Source organism: Euprymna scolopes, chromosome 36 (assembly GCF_053919585.1).
Source record: "Euprymna scolopes isolate OS-2025 chromosome 36, ASM5391958v1, whole genome shotgun sequence".
NCBI classification, from domain to species: Eukaryota; Metazoa; Mollusca; class Cephalopoda; order Sepiida; family Sepiolidae; genus Euprymna; species Euprymna scolopes.
The window spans coordinates 55,168,098-55,191,283 of record NC_136517.1 but is presented as its reverse complement, the minus strand read 5'-3'; the positions used below and the strand labels follow the sequence as shown (position 1 = coordinate 55,191,283).

The 23,186-nt window shown below is 34.5% G+C and overlaps 1 protein-coding gene and 1 pseudogene across 2 annotated transcripts in view; both read left to right on the top strand.

The window, feature by feature from the left end:
- Positions 1 to 23,186, top strand: part of LOC145260502 (protein PALS1-like) — a 608,074-nt gene that overhangs the window by 500,321 nt on the left and 84,567 nt on the right. For both annotated transcript variants that reach the window (XM_080118617.1, XM_080118618.1), the window contains one exon: positions 12,682 to 12,959. In XM_080118617.1, coding sequence (XP_079974743.1) covers positions 12,682 to 12,959 — 278 coding nt within the window. The remainder of the gene's footprint in view (positions 1 to 12,681; positions 12,960 to 23,186) is intronic.
- LOC145260906 (5S ribosomal RNA) lies at positions 3,968 to 4,084 on the top strand (annotated as a pseudogene).

Sequence of the window (23,186 nt, the reverse complement as noted above, 5' to 3'; positions counted from 1 at the left end):
AAGCTAAAATTAATATGTGAAGTGTTTTTAAAAATAGCAAGCTAAAATTAATATGTGAAGTGTTTTTAAAAATAGCAAGCTAAAATTAATATGTGAAGTGTTTTTAAAAATAGCAAGCTAAAATTAATATGTGAAGGTGTTTGTCTTTTACATTTCCGGTTCACACTTCATTCAAGGGTTGAAGAAAGGAATGTTTCCCAAAATTTTACTCTAAAATATCCTAATACAAAAGAAAAACAAAAAAGAATAGGATTTACTTTGCTTCTAGAATTGCACGAAATTAAATGTTGCATTTATCTGTTCATACATTGTTAGTTTTTTTTTATTTTATTTTGTTCACACTCTTTTGCCTTTGATTTCCAATGACTGATCTTATATATATATATATATATATATATATATATATATATATATATATAGTAAGTTATGTGACAGTTAAGTTACAGAATATTCCGCGTTCCATTCTCGTGGGAATTCGTCAGGCTTATGCCGAATTCTCACGAGAATGAAACGCGGAATATTCTGTGTAGCTTAATTGCCATATATACTTTTATAACTTACTACCTAGCTCTACCTATGTATTGAGCACTGTTTAAGTAAATACTGAAAATTTACACATAAAATTATATTTTCATATATTAATTTATGTGATAAAATTAGTCATATATATATATATATATATATATATATATATATATATATATATATATATATATATATATATATATATAGCTGTTCCCGAATTGTGCGTTTATTAGTTAATTCCTTTCATTCAGTCAGAGATGGTATCGTAGCTGGGTTCGAATCTCCTGATCAATAGCAATTGTCACCTCCTACACTGATTATTGCGGAAGCATAAAACACTAGTGTCTGTATGTATAAAAGAATTATTATTTAATTATTAGACAATTCCAAAATTTTTCTCGATTTTGATACAATTACCGATTCTAATTGTTTTAACATTTCTTAACGTTTAATTAAAGATTCGATGCTTTTTAAAAAGTTCAAATGACTTTTGCAGCCCCCACCCCATGTAATGTCTACATATATTTTGCAAAACGTAAAAATTACACTTGGGAGCGGGTGTGTATATTACAAGAGTATATCTATCTAAATATAATTTTTCTCTAATGTTTTCCTTATAACTGATTGAAAATTGTGAGACAAGATTTGTTTTTCTTTTTTAAAAAAATCTGATTTGCATTTGGTCGTCGTTAATGGCATTTTAAATTTTCGTAAATGATTAAAAATAATCAACGATTGGTTTGTAAAATACAAAAAAAAAAAAACAGTTCAGAAACAGAATAGTTAACAAAGCCCATTGTATGTCAAGAATGAGCTTCTACATAATAATGTTACTATTTAGAAAACCATTCTTAACATTGGAACGGGTTTCGGTTAACTATTCTATACGTTCCCTCTATGAAGAAATGTGCATAATTTTATTTTTTTCTCGCAATTATAAAAATTTCGTCGGTTATTAGTGATTTGTGTTGGTGTAATAAGAAAAACAAGATAAAAATAATAATTCATAATGACAAATAGATTTAGCTAAATCACTCCCCCCTCCCTATGAGATTCTACTTTTTTTTTTAGATGATAAAGAAAAAATATTTTAGAACACTGTTAGAACAAATTTTCGCATGATTGTTGACATTTGATATGTTTCTACAAGTGTTTAATTTTCGATCTTAAGCAATTATCAAGGGTTCTTGTGACGGTCATTTTTTTTTTTTAACTCAAACTAAGAACACGCTTCAAAATAAATTTAAATACAAATAAACTTAGCAGACTAGGTAGAAAGGTCTTGCCTTTGGTAACATTTATTTGTTGCATATTTTTTATCATATCTTTTTTTTGTTTTGTTATTTACAGTTACAAATGCCCAAATCTCATTTGTCTTTAGGGGTTCTAAGTTTAAATGTAGATATTTCCTTTTTAATTTGGAAAACTTCTGAAGGTTTTTCTCTTCGTGTATTTTGTCCAAGATAAGGAGAACTTTATATTTTTCACTTGTGTCTTAAGCGACGAAGTGCCATAAGCATTATTTCAAAAGAAGCCTATAACAGACAACGACAGTATCCAGGCGGTGCCAACGAAATTGAAAAACCTTATTCAGACTATTTTAATTTTTTTAATAATCAAGTGTGAACTCCCTGAAACATTTAGTGAATATGTGCGGAAAGGTTTACAAAGGGATGTTTACAGTAATGTACCAATAAAGGAAATAAATTAGGCTCTGAGAATCAATGTTAAATCTGGGAGTGAGATTTATAACCCATCCCGTTGCCCTTAGTCTTTTGTTGTAAATGAACAACTTGGAATAAATAAATTTTGTTTTTCATTTTTTTTATTGTCAAGAAAAAATTGAAATAATCGATTTGGAATCAAAAACTAGGCCTAAATTTTTTCGGTACTGATTCCGATACCCCAAAAAGTTTCGATTTTTCAGATTCCAAATAATCATCCCTACACTATATATATATATATATATATATATGCGCATACAATCAAAAATAGGGAAAAATTAGAATAAGAATTTCAAATGGTTTCCCAAGAAAATTCTGTTGATCAATTTGCCAGGTTGATTAGCAAGATGCTAATCATCAAGCCCAGGGTCTTTACTGATATAGAATCTGGTTAAGAATAAGTGATCATAAAATTGTCCAGTTTATGCTTTCTTCTACGCCAAAAAAAGGTTCAGTTAAATGGAGAAGCACTAAACATGAGACAGAAAAGGTTGTTCTTTAATGTTGAAAAAAAATGTTTAAATCTTTAATTTGACGATTTAGAAATCTGGAAATTAATGCTCTTGAATTGCCTGAAGGTGCAGTTAAATTATTCTAATCCAATGTTTATCTCTTTTTATTCTCTCTCTCTCTCTCTCTCTCTCTCTCTCTCTCTCTCCTCTTATCTCTTTCTCCCTCCATTTAAAACTACTTTAATAAAAGATTAACAGCTTCATTTAGGAGTCTCGTTTTGAGTAAGCTGTTTTACTAAATGAAGAGCCTGTCCAGATTTTAGATTTGAACGAGTTTAAATCGCTAATCTCCTTGGAAAATTTGATCTGATTATAATTTGAAAGAAAATGGATAAAATTGTCGCATTGATTATAGTTGAAATTTTAAGATTGTCATTTTAAATCTAAAATACATGAAATTAGCAAAAGACAAATTGTATTTTATACTAGCTTTTTCGACGCGGCATTGCCCGGGATGCAATGATAGTCATTTAAGTTTTTAAAATCAAAGCAGACAACTCCTATCATATTCGGCACAAATACACGTTAATTCGTCAAAAGTATTTCTTTTGTTTTCATTTTTGAAAGAGTTATACTAGCGGAAAGGGGGACAATTCAAAATTAATTGCTTTTTCAAGCAATATACCAAATAAAAAAAAAACATAACTATTTAAATATTTTAAAATTACTGCTACAGTTAAGATTTTTATTTAAAGAAATCTGTTTTAAATAAAATGCTATATAATAAAAATGCATTCCATCGGTTTGATAATATCTTAAACTGAATGTTGTATTTTATTTGTGCATTATAAAAAATATTTATTTGGAAAATAATTATTTTTAAATAGAGAATGTTACATTTTATTTGTGAATTTTAAATATTTATTTTGAAATATTGTTGCTAAAATTTTAACAGCTTCGATCAAATTCAATAAATGTTTTGTTATTTAATGTTTCCTGTTGTGAAACTTCGTTACTTTATTGAACTTGTGTTGAATTACCAGAAAAGTTTGGTTAGAAAATAAGCATAAATTTTCGATTGTCTTCCTTTTTCACTAGATATTTATAATTCTTCCCAAAATTAAAGCAAATACTTCCAGTAGGTTAAACTACAATTGTACCTTATATTGTTCAATGCTGATTTTTTTATTTCCAGATGATTATTTAAAAATGTTTCAGACCAAGTAATTTTTTAAATAAATTACAGCTAAGTACTTTATTATATTGATATACGGCATAATCGCGTTGACACACTGGTTCCTGTCAGATCACCGAAGTTAAGCAACGTTGAGCCTGGTTAGTACCAGATGGGTGACCGTTTAGGAATTCTAGGCGCTGTATATGCTCTCCGCTTATCTCTGCATTCATTTCCAGTCGTCCTGTACATACACTTCTCTTGCCACTAGTATTTAACAATGTCGACTTAGGAGAGTAGTGGTTGGAGGTTGCGCACCTCCTGCAACAAAAATTTCACGCACAGGCACCCCTTCGTGGGTACCCATAGTCTGTCAAAGACTGAAGGAGCTCCTACTTTATTATATTGACAATAACACAACGATAACTAATAAAAATTGGCTAGTCAGAATCAAAGTTTGGTTTGTAAACTATTTGAGTCTGACTTTGAAAATCTGATGAGATAATTTGGTAGAAGTTTGTTTTTTGTTCAACGTAGTTGAGATGATTTTGCTTGCTTCAGGAGAACACCTCCCCACATCTGTTGTTCAATGTTCACAATGTGGAACGGTTAACTCGCTCAAACAAGACCGATGATGAGGGGAGGTTCTGTCATGATTTCTCCATCGCTTATGACCTCACTCAGATTGTTCACGAACCCACCCGTGTTCCCGATACTGACGGCCAGTATGCAAGTCTTCTAGACCTCTTTCTCACAACTTGCCTTGAACTGTGTTCAGCTTCTGTTCTGTCTCCACTTGGATCTTCCGACCACTCAGTTGTATCAGATAAGATAAAAATGAAATGTAATAAGTCCCCAGATGTACCTCTTCATCGTATAGTATATCGATACTCTATGGTTGACTGGGATAGCTTCCGCACATTTATATCAAATCTATCTCTGTGTTTCATGTTTAAAAAGGATGTGTCCTCTATAGTATCAGACCTGATAGAATGGTTAATTGTAGGTATAGACCGTTTCATACCCTCGAAAAAATTTCAGCAAAAACCTACCAGCCAGCCGTGGTTTTCTCCAGAATGTGCTGCTGCCATGGTGCATAGAAATCAGTTTTTCCATTGCTTCCAACGTAATATGTGTACTGAGACTAAAGCCGCTTTCAGAACTGCCAGCAACCACTGTAAAAAAGTAATAAAGAACGCAAGAGAGTTGTATGCTCAGTCCGTCAAGTCCAAAGTAGATGAGCAGCGGCTTGGTTCCCACCAGTTTTGGCAAATAGCAAACAGAATCCTGAACAGAAGCATGTGCTCTATCCCAACTCTCATAAATGGACCTGAGGTAATCTCGTCAGCATCAGACAAAGCCAAACTCTTTGCCAAGAACTTTGCAGCTAATTCTAACCTTTGCAACCAGGGCTGCCAACCTCCAATATTTCCTCCTGTATCAGAAAACATGCTATGTGATATACAAATATCTGTACGTGATGTTGCCAAGCTAATCAAAAACCTTGATTCCAGTAAAGCAACCGGCCATGACGGTATTCCAATTATAGTACTCAAAAGACTTCAACCAGAACTTGTGCCCATCCTTACAAAACTGTCTAAACGTTGTCTTAAGGAGATTTGCTTCCCGTCACCCTGGAAAATCTCATCAGTATGCCCCGTATTTAAGAATTCAGGTTATCGCTCATCTCCCTCACAGTACAGGCCAATAAGTCTCCTGTGTGTCATGAGTAAGTTGCTGAAATCTGTGTTAAATTGAGAAGTAGTCAACCATCTCAGCAAAAATGACCTTCTTAGTGACATGCAATATGGTTTCCGTTCTGCTAGATCTACAGCAGATGTGCTTACAGTTATATCTCATAGGATTAGCGAATCTCTTGACGAAGGCTACCTTTCTAGGGCAATTGCTCTTGACGTATCAAAGGCCTTTGATAGAGTATGGCATAAAGGTTTACTTCACAAGATCTCCAGCTACAGTATAGCTAGAAATGTCTTCTCAATTATTAAATCATTTCTCTCTGATAGGCTCATAAGAGTAGTGGTTGATGGGCAGAAATCAGAAGCTCTTAGTATTAATGCTGGAGTCCCTCAGGGGTCCATCCTGGGCCTAACTCTCTTCCTGATCTATATTAATGATCTTCCAAATCACATCTTTACATCATTCGTAGACATTGATGCTAATGACACTACTATCTATGGTAGCACATATAAGACCATAAATGACCAAGTTCTTTCTGATTCTCTCTCCTCTGATCTTGAGCACGTGGTACAATGGGGAAAGAGGCGGCTCGTTACTTTTAATGCATCTAAGACCAAGCTTTTATCTTTACATCATCAACGCTCTGATCCCCAACTGGCATCAATTTAAATGAATGGCTCTCGTCTTGGGGAGGCCTCATGTTTTGACAAGCTTCTGGACTTGACCGTTACTCCTGATCTTAAATGGAACACATACATTAAATCCGCTGCCAAGGCCATTGGGAAAATGGTGGGATCCTTCTATCGATCCAGTAGATATCTCACTGCTGATGCAATTCTCTATCTATATAAGAGCCTGGTATGTCCAAAGATGGAATACTGTTGCCACATCTGGGCAGGAGCTGCTAGAAAGAACTTATCCTGCCTTGATGGAGTTCAAAATAGACTTTGTAGCCTTGTGGAGGATGTCCTTTTCTCTTCCCTGACACCTCTTTCTCACAGAAGAGATGTTGCGAGTTTGTCTCTGCTTTATCGTTATTTTCATGGCAAGTGCTCAGCTGAGCTCCATTCTATGGTCTCCCCTTGCCAAACTTTCACAAGAAACACTCGTCTAGCAGACAACACTATCACTAATTTCCCTCACTCTTTATCTGTGCTTAAACCTAATCATAGATTCCATGAACAAAGCTTTTTTCTTAGAACTGCACGCCTATGAAATTGTCTTCCGTTTTCCTGCTTTCCAGCTGACTACAATATGGTTGTCTTCAAGTCTAGCGTAAACAAGTTTTTGATGAGCCGTTCCATATAAGTTAACAAATTTACCGAATGTTCATTACTAACGGTTACTATATTGTCCAATTTCTACTGTACACTCTTTAACCCTTATCCTCGAGTGGCGTATTGGCCTTGATAAGTGGTGATGCCTATGTAAAAAAAAAAAAAAAAAAATGCACACTACACTTGACCGATGATGTCTTGCAAGCTAGAGTACAGTTGGCTCTCAGAAGTATTACTTTAAGCTTTTATGCTTTTATGCTTTCGTTTTCAGCCCGATTTAAATCAGCTTTCGTTTTCAGCCCGATTTAAATCGGCTTTCGTATTCAGCCCGATTTAAATCGGCTTTCGTATTCAGCCCGATTTAAATCGGCTTTCGTTTTCAGCCCGATTTAAATCGGCTTTCGTATTCAGCCCGATTTAAATCAGCTTTCGTTTTCAGCCCGATTTAAATCGGCTTTCGTTTTCAGCCCGATTTAAATCGGCTTTCGTTTTCAGCCCGATTTAAATCGGCTTTCGTTTTCAGCCCGATTTAAATCGGCTTTCGTTTTCAGCCTGTAAAAACCAGCTATTATGGAAATTATTTGAAGATTTGATAAACTAACAGTTTACACACGTTATCAAAATACATCACTCATACTTTGGTTTGCTTCTAAGCTTCCTCATCCATGCTGATTCCCTAATAACATCTCAGGAAGAGAACGGACTACAGTTGTGAACCAGAAGGCTAAAGAATATGCATCCCTCTCCTACTGACATGGGAATTTCCCCTCCTGAGGCCCTCCCTCCTGGATCAAAAGGGGTCTTGGTTCCAGTAGAAAACACTCAGCTGCCTGAGAACAAGAATGAGGTGATGAAAAATTGCTATGACCAAATGAGGCTACAAAATTGATCTAACCATTTGCGAATGGTGAGAGGATGACCATGAGGACAGGTAAAGCTTGAAAGATCTTGCAGAATAAAACAATGATGCAGAAAACTGCATCAAAAAGTGAGAAACTGTTGCATGATCACATGTTTCAAAAATACACAAAAAAAAAAAATGAAGCAACTGAATTATTTACTTCAAATCATACGACTTCAATATATAATTGGCTTGGAAGTCAAAGAGAAGCTCTCTCAGCCATGTTGATCCCTTAACAACATCTCAGGAAGAGACAAGAGTTGTGAAGAAAATGACTCTTCCGCCCTCCCCTGATATGGGAATCTCCTTCAGAGGTCCTTTCTTCCAGTTCAGAAGCACCCTGGAAAACGCTCAACCGCTTGAGAGGTTGATCAAAAGTTATGAAAAGATGAGGCTACAAAACTGACCCAGAGACTGGAGCGGATGACCATACGATGTTACACTGCTTTGTCTGCCTTCTACTGACCAACCGATGCAGCTTGAAAGATCTTGCAGGAAACTGTTGCATGCTCAAAAAAAAAAAAAAAAAAAAGTACATAGATATAAGAGGATCTTCTTTACTAGGTTCCCATCTGTTGGTTAAATAGAAACCATTATATGAAGTACTGCAGAGTACAAAACCGACTTTAAAATTTGGTAGCTGATGTCCTTTTCTCCTCCCTGCTATCTCTTTCTAACAGAAGAAATGTTGCACGTCTATCCCTGCTCTATCGTTATGTTCATGGCTGGTGCTCGATTAAGCTTGTCTCTGTCCTCCTCACTTCTCTGTAAAGCACTCAGGGCAAACACTCACCTAACTACAACCATTACCAGCAATTTCCTTTAGTCGCTATCTGTGCATAAAACTAAACAAAAATTATGTGAGCAAAACTTTTTTCATACAAGTGATTGTCTGTGGAGCACAATTCCATGGAACTGCTTCCTTAGCTGACTATAACATGATTGTTTTCAAGTTTAACATAAACAAATTTTTGTTGATCCGTTCTCTTAAATAATTAATTTCAACTCAATTTCCACCATCACCAATCACTATGGTGTTGTCTCACCTAACTCTAATTAACCCATATCCGGGTCTTGATAAGGTGACTCTATACTAAATTAGAAAAAAGACTACAAAATATAATTAATCTTCCAACTATTTGTATGCAGAACATGTGAAATTTTGGTCTAAAAAATTATCCGGCTTGGCATACAATCCAACTCCCCAACCAACCACGAAACGAGCGTTAAATGTGAAATCTATCTACTTAAGTGCTTTTGAAGTACCAAAAAGTTTCCCCGGTTCTCTGTAAGTGTCTAAAAATATAAAGAATTTGTAATCAGCGCTTTTGGCAATGAAGTCGTTTTACCGGGACTTGAAGTGCACCATTTTGTTGTGTGAGGAGGGGGGGGGCAGCCAGAAAGAAAGAATAAATTGAGCTAGAAAGTGGGTCAATTGATTTTGTTGCAACTTTGATTGAACACTAATTGATTGATTGATTATTTGGCTGGATGTAGAAAAGAAGTTAGACATTTGCATGACTTGGAGACAAATCCTCCTCTCTGTTTTTTCGATTTGCATCTTCATCAGGACGATACGTATAACAGGCCTGGCAACTGTGGGCATGTGTTAACAAATTACTATTAAATAGTAGTTTTACTAATATTACTAATAAATTTTACTAATATTACTAATAAATAGTAAATTTGTTAACAGTTTTAGCAAAGAACTTGCTGGTAAAATATTATAATTAGATGTTTCTACCCAACGTTGCTCAATATGTAAATGGAGTAATTTCAGTTTTTAATTAATTGGAAATTTTTTTTTTTTTTTTTTCTTTTGAGATGACTAGTTTGCATTATTTATTCATTTATTTATTGCGGACTTCTGTTTAATGTCTCCATGAGCGTTTACAAAAATAGTGACTCTTTCATCAAGTACTACCAGATCAGCCGTCTAAAGATATCGGCTTCCTGACCTAAAATGCACCAAATATTGATATTATTTTTTATTACTTTCCTTTTGCAAAACTCAATCATGTTCTGCAAAACCAAAAACAACAATTTTTTTATCTACAAAACAACTAAACTAAATACTATGAATAAATATTTTGAACATATAAACAACTTTAAAAATAAATTTTTTTTTTTACAAAAATTACTGGATTTGGCAGTAAATAACCCGAAAAGGATTGATATGCCATAAAACAAAACAACTAAATTAAATTTATTATTTAATTAATTGGAATTCTTATTGAGATTAGTATTATTTGTATTTATCCATTTATTTATTGCGGACTATTATCTGCATCTTTTAGTTGTTGTTTCATGACGTTTTGTCCAACTATTCCTCTGGCCTTTGGGGCCCATGGCACAGTGGATAGAGAGGTGGAATCTCTATGGTTTCCGGTGACCATTGTCTGGTAATGGGTATATTTCTATGCGTGGTGTAGCAATCGGTCTCCGAAGGTTAACAGGGGCACCATGTGATGGTTTGCTACTTGCCCCCGCCTACAAAAAGTGGTACTTAAATGCAAACCCAAACAAGACCCAGGTTTGCGCCTTTCATCTTAATAATCACCAAGCAAATCGGAGACTAAGAGTGATGTGGAATGACAACATGCTTACACATGAACCTTTCCCAGTCTACCTGGGGGTAACTCTGGACAGAACACTCTCTTTTAGAAAACACATTACCAAATTGAAAGGCAAGCTGTCATCACGAAACAGCCTTCTCAGTAAGCTTGCCACCAGCAATTGGAGTGCCGACCCCAAAACACAGAGGCAAACAGCTCTCGCACTGTGCCATTCCACAGCGGAGTATTGTGCCCCAGTATGGGCAAGATCATGCCATGCCCATAAAATTGATGTAGAGCTGAACAAGGCATATCGGACCATAACTGGTGCCCTAAGACCAACTCCCTTGCCAGCTCTATACTGCCTAACTGGTATTCCACCACCACATATCAGGCGAGAAGTCATCACCAGAATAGAATGGTACAAACAGCTTAACGACCACAGGCACTCACTGTTTGCCCACCAATCAGTGAGACAAAGACTAAAATCTCGCAGTAGCTTCATCAATATAGAGGAAATCGATCCCAGGCAAGCTGCCTCCTATACGATGGAACGATGGCAAGACTATAACAGCAGGAACAAAAATGAAGCCCTACCAAACCCAAAAACACTCCCCTAGGGTTCAAACCTTGGTAGAAAAAACTGGGTGACTCTAAACAGAGCCAGAGCCAAAGTAGGCAAAACAAAAGACAATCTCCACAAGTGGGGCCTAGACACCTCACCTTTATGTCCATGTGGAGAGGTACAAACGATGCACCACCTTAGGGAAAATTGCCGATTGCATCCTCATTGCTCAAACCAAGACCTTAAGGAGGCAAACAGCACCGCCATGTGATGGGATAATTTCTATTGCGATAAGATATGATGATGACCATTGTCTGAAGATAGCAGTTACAATCCTACCCAAAGTCGGCCAGAGGTTTAGTTGGACAAAAACATGGTGAGACAACAACTATGGAAGGCAGTAATGGCTGAGGATACCGTTAGGAGATTCAGCATTCCTATTCCATCATGGTTAATCACCTGACGATTGTCAGATGAATAGTTGGCCGAAATGTCATGAAACAACTACTAAAGAATGGAGATAATAATCCATAATAAATAAATGGATAAATAGGAGTACCTTCAGTTTTTTATTTTATTTGTATGCACATTTTTAAACTTACAGTAGACAAGTCTTACTGCATTCTTCAATTTAAAATAAGTTATTTCCTTGCTGATTTATTATTTTATTTTTATTTAAAAATGCTCAATATTAGCAGTCGTCTGGTTGAAATAAATTTTAGCTAAATATGTTATTATATTACAAATAACACGGTACAAGAACGATAAATGAAAATTTGATAGTTATAAGCAAAGTTCAATTTATCAGCTTAAATGCTATTTGGATCAACTTTGAAAATCTGATAACGTTACATGCTAGATTGTGACAATTAACTATACCATATCAAGTTTCACTTTTTTACGTTTTTTTTTTTTTTTTTTTTTTTGTAAAATTCTGTTTTTGTTAAAAACAATTATTTAAAAGTGTTTTCAAATATTTTATGCAAATTAAATAAAATTCATGAAACGCTTTTACAAATTGACTGTTTAGTTTATTTCAGTTGAAAAAAAAATACATTTTATAATGCTTACCCAGGAAATAAGTTTATAAGCAAAACAAAGGTTACAAGAAATAAGTTTAGTAGAAAAGCAATGAGGAGAAAGTGGTTCACCATGGCGCACAAAGACAATCTGAAATAGGATTGTTCATCAAGATTTGAAGAACAGAAGACCAGACATAAAAGTCAATATATTTATAGTTAGTTTACAGACAGTTGAGGAGTGGTAGTAAGTTTTGCGTCAGTTTACGACAATTTATAGACAGACTGTAGTTTGCAACAGTTAAGGAAGTTTTACAGTTTGGGACAATTGATGACTTTGAGGTCCTCTGAAATAGATTTGAAAGAAAACCTGATGAGAGTAGATTGGGTTGAGAAGAAAATTCTGGGGACAAATGTGACCAAACAGCTAGCGGCAGACAACGTTTGGGGTTCCTCTTTCTATGCTATGTGACGATATCCTACATACACCCACAGCTTTATTGATTTAAATCAAGTACTCGTCTTGTGTTTTATCAACCACAAAGGTGAGTATTGGGTCTCACAACGGTATTCTCCTCTGCCTAAATTTTTGCTTTTATCCACCTCCATTGCAACTGAAGTATGCTTATTTTATTTTTTTATCAAATGTCTTGCAAAAAAAAAAATGAATAGAAATATATAAACATACACATCTAATTTGATGTAGAGATTCATTATTTCTGTTTTTTTTGTTTTTTTTTAGTGATATGCCAAAAATTATATTGAGATTTTCTTATTTGTTTCATTTTCAGCACTTGGTGATTTGGTGGATGCTCTTCAGCGTATTGAGAATTCTCTTGACACTCAAGACGATTTTAAGAAAGACCTCTATTTCCTCTCGAATCTTTTTCAAAATGTTCGCTTCCAAACAGCTGTCCAAATTCACAATAAAGTCATTGCCAATTCGAACTTCCAACCTGTCTGCAACAATTCGTACAACTCCCTCTTGGAGACGCTTGACAGCCTTGACCATTCAAAGGATCCTGCGGCCAATGAACTTCTACAAATCTTCAACTGTTCATCTTTACAGGTGAGATATTGCAATCGATATATTTGTTTATTTTATCTGGATGAGACGGTGATGGTGAGAGTGTTGGTTTATTACTAGGGCTATGACTACAGAAAATTCTTATCATTGTTTTGACTCTCGAGTATATATCCGACACAGTTAATCAATCGATAACCACATCACTCTATATAAAAGCATATAGGATATCAATATAGGCACACTCGAGAGCCAAAACAATGAAAAGAATATTCTGTTGTCCTATCCCTATTTATTACCTATGATCAGATTTTTTTTTTCTTCAAATATACTATTATACTTTGCTCAAGATATCACAGGTCTTTGCAGAATGTTGTGTGAATGAGACCAGTAGTCTGAATAATCAAAATAATGAGTTATTAATCCTCTTCTTAAAAATTCACTACTGTTACCAGATCAGGCTGTCTGAAAATATGGACTTCCTGGGATGAAACACATCTAACATTAATGCGTTTGTTTCTCTACTTCCCTTTTGCAAAACTTAATTATGTTCTGCAAAAACAAAAACAAAAACAACAACCCACCTTTTCCTTCTCCCCATTTCTCCTTTCTCTTTCTATTTCTCACACTTCGTGTCTGGTTTCCTAACTTAAAATGTACCAAACATTGATACTGTAACCCTTTTCCCTCTCCCATTGCAAAACTCATTCATGTTCTGCAGAACAGGAAACAAAAACGATAAAATCCACTATAAAACAACCAAACCAAACACTACAAACTAGCGATTGAAGATACAAAGAGCTTGAAGAATAAAAACCTTCTACAAAATAACTGGATGCAACATGAATACTGTTTCCAAAATAACGGGATTCAGCATTAAATAACCCGGAAAGAGTTGATATGTCGTAAAACAACCAGACTAAAAAATTCAGAAACAGAAAACCTAGACTATTTTGAACCATCGATTTTTTTATTTAAGGAGATATTTTTTATTTATTTATTTTTTGTATTTCCTTTTATCATTGCTGGTAAACAAATAAGTGAGTGTTTAAGAAGGTTGTTGGAAATGCAATATACAGGAATGGTGAAATGATGTGACGTCTGAACAAAACGAAATTCTTATTTAGATTATAAATATTTGTATATATCCTCTTTAAATAAAAAAAAAATTCTCAGTAACTTTCTTTTATCAACCAAACATTCACTGAAAACATTTGCCAATTAAAATGTATTCAATTCAAACAAAAATGGCTGCTGGAAAATGTATCAAAAATACATAAAATACATCTTAATCGTAAGAAAAGTGTAAAGAAAGCATTTCATGGCGTGAAAAGGCAAATAATATCGACTATTAATCTTCATCGTTCTTTGGAATCATTAAATTATCTCGAAAATTAATTGGGCTGTAAGCAATTTGTTCTATCGTCTTTTTTTTTTTTTTCATTTTATTAATTATGTGTTAAAATCTTTTTCTTTGATCATTGATAAAAGATTATCAAATCAAATTTATTCTCATGTCAATTGTACTGATAGGATACAGAAAAAGTAAAACTTAGAAATTGGATAAATAAGATAGCGATATAATTTACTTAACAAAAAAAAATCAATTTAAAAAAAATGGGGTTCTGCATAGTGTTATCTTTATTGTACAACAATTTTGCTTGTGTGTCAGACTGCTTTTAATTCTGTAATGTTTTGTGATGTTATCTATGGTTAGTGTATGTTGCATTATAAATGAATGTAATTATTGGTGTAAATAAGTCCATATATATATAATATGTGTGTGTGTGTGGTTCGTTGATTTGAAAAGTTTTTCTCGTTGAATTAACGGTTCCATTTGAGGAAAATTTTGACAGCATAAGTTGAAGAGGTGAGGAGAATGTATCAGAAACGGCTGGAAAACGATTGTATTTCCTATCAAAGTCTGATGCCGAAGTTTTATTGCAAACTCAACCTCCACGTTCTTTAATAATCTTGGTCTTTCTCCGTCAGACAATAAAAATACATAAAGAAAGGCTTTATCTGCATCCTCGTTGATATGGCAATCCCACAGATTGACAACAATCCAAAAAAGTCTGGTGATATCGTGAGATATTACTGGGGCGCTCTAGGCTAGTGATAATGATGCTTCGGCCCCGAAATTATCATCTGATGAAGGCTTTGTTGGAAGGAATGCTGCTGTAAAGCAACAGTTATTGTATAAAAGTTTTTATATTCTCATTTTAGTTGTATCGGTAGGAGACAGACAAAATAAAAGCAAGGAATTGGATGAATAAAAATAGTGAAATAATTAAAATAAAATATTTTTTACTATTAACGTTGAAATGAGATTCTGTCTAATTTATTACCTCGTGTTATTACCTCTATTGGATAACAATCTGTTTTTGTAATCAGAAAAAAAAGGGGGGGGGATGGAACGGAAATTTAAATTTCGTTCCGTTTTAAATTTGGCACATTTTTACATTACGTCCAACGCATCGTTCACATTCGACATGTAAACTTTTATAGGTTTTCGGGTATGCTAACAAGGTTAGGGGTGTCTATTCCGAAAGCTGTTCTTAGCATGGGTAGGTTGAGTGTTTATTCGTTGAAAGCATATCCGAAAACTTTTAAAGTCGACATTTCCAATTTAAACGGTGAGTTAGACTTGTACAAAAAAAAAATACCAAAAAGGTATACTAAATTGGCATTTTCGTTTAAATATTATTTCGTTTTGTTTGTTTGTTTGTTTGTTTTTTAAGAATTTTTTTTTTTATTTTAATAAAAAAAAGTCCGATTGTTGAATGTTAATCTTTCGATTACTTGCGTTGGGGTACAATAAAAAAGAAATTATTAAACCGGAACGAAATTTAAATTTCCGTTCCATTTTTACAACAACCGTAAAACGAAGCATTCTCTGTAGGCACTGCCAACCGAATGTGAAAAAAAGAAAGCATGATTCCGTGACGTCAGACTTGGGTTAACTATACGAACTGTGGAAAAGCAGAAGCGAATTAATGATTCTTTAAAACCTTTGTTTATCTTCTTCAAACTGCAATTAATAATTAATCTTTGTTATAATTTTGTTAGGTTTTAAGATTTACAGTTTAATGCTTAATAATATTATAAACATTTGTATATTAAATATGAAATACTGTTTGACTGAATGTTCATTTGGTTAACAACCGGCTTCCATACTTTTGTTCGGTAAAAAGAGACAAACAAAATATGAGGGAGGGGGGCCTACAAAATGCTTAATATTTGTACAATAATATTTCCAAATCGGTTTTAATCTGGCGATAAAATAGCTGACAAGAGCCATGTTTATATCAAAACTTGATATTTAAAAAAATTAAACACAATTAATCAAAAATCTAGGTTTTAAAGGAACATTTTGAAATAATGGAATTTTAATCTTTTAAAGATGAATTAATTTTTAGGAAGTTTCTTTTTCTTGACAATTAAACTGATTATAGTATATATTAATTAGAGAAAACGCTATTAAAAAAAAAAAACCATTAAATTTATATCATTTTTTAATTGCAACTTCAAGGTAAGTTTTTGTTCAATACGTGTATTTAAATTTTTTAAAGATAAATATATTTTACTTATTTGAACTCTTATGTTTCATAATAAATAGAAATTTCAATAGATTTAAATATATTTTGTTCAAATTTCGAAAAAATAAATAAGGGGGCGGGGCACGCACTAAAAAAAATCCCCCTCATATATTTTACGGAAACTGCAATTTATATGTAATTTCATTCTACAATGGATAAGTATCGAAAATTTTACGAAATCTGACCATTAGTTGATTTTTGCTAGATTTATTAAACACGGGTATGTTTTCATGTTCGGAATGCTTACTACATGGGGACGTTATTTTAAAGCGCCAATTATGTAAACACGATTTTCGTCTCGCAATTATTTATTTTTTTTTTTTTTTACATAGGCATCACCACATTATCAAGGCCAAGAGGTCACTCGAGGATAAGGGTTAAAGAGTGTACAGTAGAAATTGGACAATATAGTAATCAATTCGGTAAATTTGTTAACTTATATGGAACGGCTCATCAAGAACTTGTTTACGTTAGACTTGAAGACAACCATATTGTAGTCAGCCGGAAAGCAGGAAAACGGAAGACAATTCCACAGGCGTGCAGTTCTAAGAAAGAAGCTTTGCTCATGGAATCTATGTTTAGGTTTAGGCACAGATAAAGAGTGGGGGGAATTATTGATAGTGTTTTCAGCTAGACAAGTGTTTCTTGTGAAAGTTTGGCGAGGGGGGACTATAGACTGAAGCTCAGTCGAACACTTTCCATGAAAATAACGATACATCAGAGACAAACTCGCAACATCTCTTCTGTGAGATAGAGATTGCAGGGAAGAGAATGGACATCTCCTACGAGGCTACGAAGTCTATTTTGAACTCTATCAAGGCAGGCCAAGTCCTTTCTAGCAGCTCCTGCCCAGATGTGGCAACAGTGTTCCATCCTTGGACGTACCTGGCTCTTATATAGAGAATTGCATCAGCAGTGAGATATCTACTGGATCGATAGAAAGATCGCACCATTTTTCCAGCGGCCTTGGCAACAGATTTGATGTACGTGTTCCATTTAAGATCAGGAGTAACGGTCAAGCCCAGGAGCTTGTCTAAACTTGAGGCCTCCTGAAGGCGAGAGTCATTCATTTCAATTGATGTCAGATGTGAATCAGTGTTCATGATGTAAAGAGAGAAGCTTGGTTTTAGATGCATTAAAAGTAACCAACCACTCCTTTCCCCATTGTACCACGTGCTCAAGATCAGAGGAGAGAGAATCAGAGAGAACTTAGTCGTTTACTGTCTTAGATGTGCTACCATAAATGGTAGTGTCATCAACATAAATGTCTACTAATGATGTAAGGATGTGATTTGGAAGATCATTAATGTAGATCAGGAATAGAGTTGGGCCCAGGATGGACCCCTGAGGGACTCCAGCATTAATACTGTGAGTTTCTGATTTTTGCCCCTCAACTACTACTCTTATGAACTTATCAAAAAGAAATGATTTAATAATTGAGAAGACATTTCCAGCTATACCATAGCTAGAGATCTTGTGAAGTAAACCTTATGCCATACCCTATCCAAGGCCTTTGATATGTCAAGAGCAATTGCCCTAGAAAGGTAGCCTCCGTCGAGAGATTTGCTAATCCTATGAGATATAACTGTAAGCACATCTGCTGTAGATCTAGCAGAACGGAAACCATATTGAGTGTCACTAAGAAGGTTATTTTTGTTGAGATGGTTGATTTCATTATTTTCGTAGGATGAAAAAATTTTTTAAAATTATTAGTGGTTTCTTTTGCCCTTTTTTTAAATGGTAGAAAAGTTGTATTGATAATATTAATTTATAATAAGGTTACATCGTTTTACATATGGGGGGGGTAATTCTGTGGTGACTTTTGGAGGTGCCTAATTCTCTCCAAGTTTTACCAAAAAGGAGTTGTCTGTCTATTTGTGGGTGATCGGGAAAACGGATGGGAAGAAGGAAGAAATTAGAGGTAGATAGACGTTTCAATAAAAATATTTTGCACCGACAAGCCCTGCTAGTTTCATATATTAGAAATGCTTATGAAGAAGATAGGGATTATCGCCATCGATTATTCCTATAAACTTTTCCAAGATATGCGATTTGTGAAGAGCACAAATTCTATGAATAAAAAAAAACTTGTTTGATCTGCTTAATAAAATTTTTGCTTTTTGTGTTTGGACGAATTTGGTTGTGTCTTCTAGAAATAGATTTCTCTTAATAAAATTAAACTTTTGTTACGATTTATTTTCTTTCAAAAATATTTTATTTCTCTTATTCCAATTTTCTTGATCATATCCTTGCAAATTCACATCAACGTTTGTATATGATGCAGATAAGCAGATGAGTTACGAGATAAAAAGAAACATGGCGCTGCTTGATCACCGATTGAGTTAAACTGTTTCAATTAGGATAAAGTGAATTTACAAATCTAATTAAATATACAAAAGAACTTTAATTTTATATTAGTTGCTATCTATTCGTTCTCTCTCTCTCTCTCTCTCTCTCTCTCTCTCTCTTTCTCTCTCTCTCTCACTCTCTCTCTCTCTCTCCTTTTTTTCTTTCTCTCTCTCTCTCTCCTTTTTTTCTTTCTCTCTCTCTCTCTCCTTTTTTTCTTTCTCTCTCTCTCTCTCCTTTTTTTCTTTATCTCTCTCCTTTTTTCTCTTTCTCTCTCTCTCCTTTTTTCTCTTTCTCTCTCTCTCCTTTTTTCTCTTTCTCTCTCTCCTTTTTTTCTCTTTCTCTCTCTCCTTTTTTTCTCTTTCTCTCTCTCTCCTTTTTTTCTCTTTCTCTCTCTCTCCTTTTTTTCTCTTTCTCTCTCTCTCCTTTTTTTCTCTTTCTCTCTCTCTCCTTTTTTTCTCTTTCTCTCTCTCTCTCCTTTTTTTCTCTTTCTCTCTCTCTCTCCTTTTTTTCTCTTTCTCTCTCTCTCCTTTTTTTCTCTTTCTCTCTCTCTCCTTTTTTTCTCTTTCTCTCTCTCTCCTTTTTTTCTCTTTCTCTCTCTCTCCTTTTTTTCTCTTTCTCTCTCTCTCCTTTTTTTCTCTTTCTCTCTCTCTCCTTTTTTTCTCTTTCTCTCTCTCTCCTTTTTTTCTCTTTCTCTCTCTCTCCTTTTTTTCTCTTTCTCTCTCTCTCCTTTTTTCTCTTTCTCTCTCTCTCCTTTTTTCTCTTTCTCTCTCTCTCCTTTTTTCTCTTTCTCTCTCTCTCCTTTTTTTCTCTTTCTCTCTCTCTCTCCTTTTTTTCTCTTTCTCTCTCTCTCTCCTTTTTTTCTCTTTCTCTCTCTCTCTCCTTTTTTTCTCTTTCTCTCTCTCTCTCCTTTTTTTCTCTTTCTCTCTCTCTCTCCTTTTTTTCTCTTTCTCTCTCTCTCCTTTTTTTCTCTTTCTCTCTCTCTCCTTTTTTTCTCTTTCTCTCTCTCTCCTTTTTTTCTCTTTCTCTCTCTCTCCTTTTTTTCTCTTTCTCTCTCTCTCCTTTTTTTCTCTTTCTCTCTCTCTCTCCTTTTTTTCTCTTTCTCTCTCTCTCTCCTTTTTTTCTCTTTCTCTCTCTCTCTCCTTTTTTCTCTTTCTCTCTCTCTCCTTTTTTTCTCTTTCTCTCTCTCTCCTTTTTTTCTCTTTCTCTCTCTCTCCTTTTTTTCTCTTTCTCTCTCTCTCCTTTTTTTCTCTTTCTCTCTCTCTCCTTTTTTTCTCTTTCTCTCTCTCTCCTTTTTTTCTCTTTCTCTCTCTCTCCTTTTTTTCTCTTTCTCTCTCTCTCTCCTTTTTTTCTCTTTCTCTCTCTCTCTCCTTTTTTTCTCTTTCTCTCTCTCTCTCCTTTTTTTCTCTTTCTCTCTCTCTCTCCTTTTTTTCTCTTTCTCTCTCTCTCTCTCCTTTTTTTCTCTTTCTCTCTCTCTCCTTTTTTTCTCTTTCTCTCTCTCTCCTTTTTTTCTCTTTCTCTCTCTCTCCTTTTTTTCTCTTTCTCTCTCTCTCCTTTTTTTCTCTTTCTCTCTCTCTCCTTTTTTCTATTTCTCTCTCTCCTTTTTTCTATTTCTCTCTCTCCTTTTTTCTATTTCTCTCTCTCCTTTTTTCTCTTTCTCTCTCTCCTTTTTTCTCTTTCTCTCTCTCCATTTTTCTCTTTCTCTCTCTCTATTTTTCTCTCTCTCGTTCTCTCTCTTTCTCTCTCTCCATTTTTCTCTTTCTCTCTCTCCATTTTTCTCTTTCTCTCTCTCTCCATTTTTCTCTTTCTCTCTCTCTCCATTTTTCTCTTTCTCTCTCTCTCCATTTTTCTCTTTCTCTCTCTCTCCATTTTTCTCTTTCTCTCTCTCTTCATTTTTCTCTTTCTCTCTCTCTCCATTTTTCTCTTTCTCTCTCTCTCTCCATTTTTCTCTTTCTCTCTCTCTCTCCATTTTTCTCTTTCTCTCTCTCTCCATTTTTCTCTTTCTCTCCCTCTCCATTTTTCTCTTTCTCTCTCTCTCTCTCCATTTTTCTCTTTCTCTCTCTCTCCATTTTTCTCTTTCTCTCTCTCCATTTTTCTCTTTCTCTCTCTCCATTTTTCTCTTTCTCTCTCTCTCCATTTTTCTCTTTCTCTCTCTCTCTCCATTTTTCTCTTTCTCTCTCTCTCTCCATTTTTCTCTTTCTCTCTCTCTCCATTTTTCTCTTTCTCTCTCTCCATTTTTCTCTTTCTCTCTCTCCATTTTTCTCTTTCTCTCTCTCCATTTCTCTCTTTCTCTCTCTCCATTTCTCTCTTTCTCTCTCTCCATTTCTCTCTTTCTCTCTCTCCATTTCTCTCTTTCTCTCTCTCCATTTCTCTCTTTCTCTCTCTCCATTTCTCTCTTTCTCTCTCTCCATTTCTCTCTTTCTCTCTCTCCATTTCTCTCTTTCTCTCTCTCCATTTTTCTCTTTCTCTCTCTCCATTTTTCTCTCTTTCTCTCTCTCCATTTCTCTCTCTTTCTCTCTCTCCATTTCTCTCTCTGTCTCTCTCTCCTTTTTTCTCTCTATTTCTCTCTCTCTGTTTTTTTTTCTCTATATTTTATGTTTACCTATTTTCTATCCATCCGCATCACATATTGTGACATGTCAGCAATAGATATTAGACAGTAATAAATATATATTCCACAAATTCCATATTTTTTTTCCGGAATATTTTCAAACTTGTTTTAGTTGGCATAATATTGACACAACCTTTCCTCTAAACAAAAACAAATATTTCAAATTTGCATTGTACAGATATAAACAGGGGTTGAAGAGTCTGACATAATCGTCTTTATTTGGATTTGAAACCGGCAGTACCAATGTTTATTTTTTCTGATCTTCTGTGACACATATATAAATAAACATATATATATATATATATATATATATATATATATATATATATACGGGCTCCTTCAGTCTTTAACAGGCTCTGGATACCCACGAAGGGGTGCCTGCGCATGAAATTTCTGTGGCAGAAGGTGCGCAATCTCCTCTCCTGAATCGACATTGTTAAATACCAGTGGCAAGTGAAGTGTATGTATAAGACAACTGGAAACAAATGCCGGGATAAACGGAGAGCACATACAGCGCCTAGAATTCCCAAATGGTCACCCATCTGGTGCTAACCAGGCTCAACGTTGCTTAACATCGTTGATCTGACAAGAACTAGTGTGTCAACGCGATTATGCCAGAGAGAGAGAGAGAGAGAGACAAATAAATAAATATATCCACATGTGCGTAAATCGGTATCTAGTAAATATCTATTTTGCATCGATCTGCATCACATATTGTTTATATCAATTCATCCTGTTTTATATATTTCTAAAAATATATAACACTAATACCTTGAAGCTTAGATACAATCATAAATAAGATTTTAATACCAGTAAAAAAAAATCTTCTGCAGTTTTTCATTGATTTTTTTTTCTTACCTGCAATGATTTGCTCTTGATCTGCTTGGATCAAGATGTAACGTTTAACTTGTTTCCGGTGAATCATTCTAAAAGTTCACTTTGAATCATGAATTCGACCTTCCAAAACTCTTGTCGCCTGTCTATGCTGCATCCCATGTTCTTGTACTTGCGACGGCATTCGCCCGGAAGTGGGTTCAGCTGGCTCTAAGTAAATTCGCCGTACCATGGATCAAGGCAGTTCATCCAGGTGTGTCCACTGCTGACTCCTCAGCATACATCAGCCATTCATGATTCCACCGTTTCACACCAAAAACATGAGGGACACTAACAGCTTCCAACTCAGCTTTGACTATTGTGAGCCACGTCCTCAGTTAACCACTCTTTTTTGCGCAATCCCGGTAACGGTGGTGGTGATAGTGCCTTGTGAATCAAGTCAAGGAGTAGATGATCAGAGGTTACATCGACCGAAACAGTGTGAAAATAATACTTGAGATGAGAACAATACTTCGAAGAATCCAAATAATAGAAATAGAAATGCATTCTGACAGATTTGGGTTTGTTTTTGTTGTTTTTTTGTTTTTGTTTTTTTTTCAAATAAGATTTAGACAATTTTGTTTCATTTTATACCATTTTTTTATTTTAATAAATATTTGATTAAGAGGAAATAATAAAGATTAGAGTCGAGAAATACACACGCATACATCGGAGAAGTGGCCACACAATTTTACTTGTATAAAAATATGAGATTTTAATAAGTCTAATGGAAACTATCCAAGAAATTTCTGTTACCGTATGTTTCGCACATTTCCATTAAGCTGTCAGTTTTAACTGAATTTCTTCCAGAAGAAATGGAAAAATAAAAATTGCGTTCAGAAT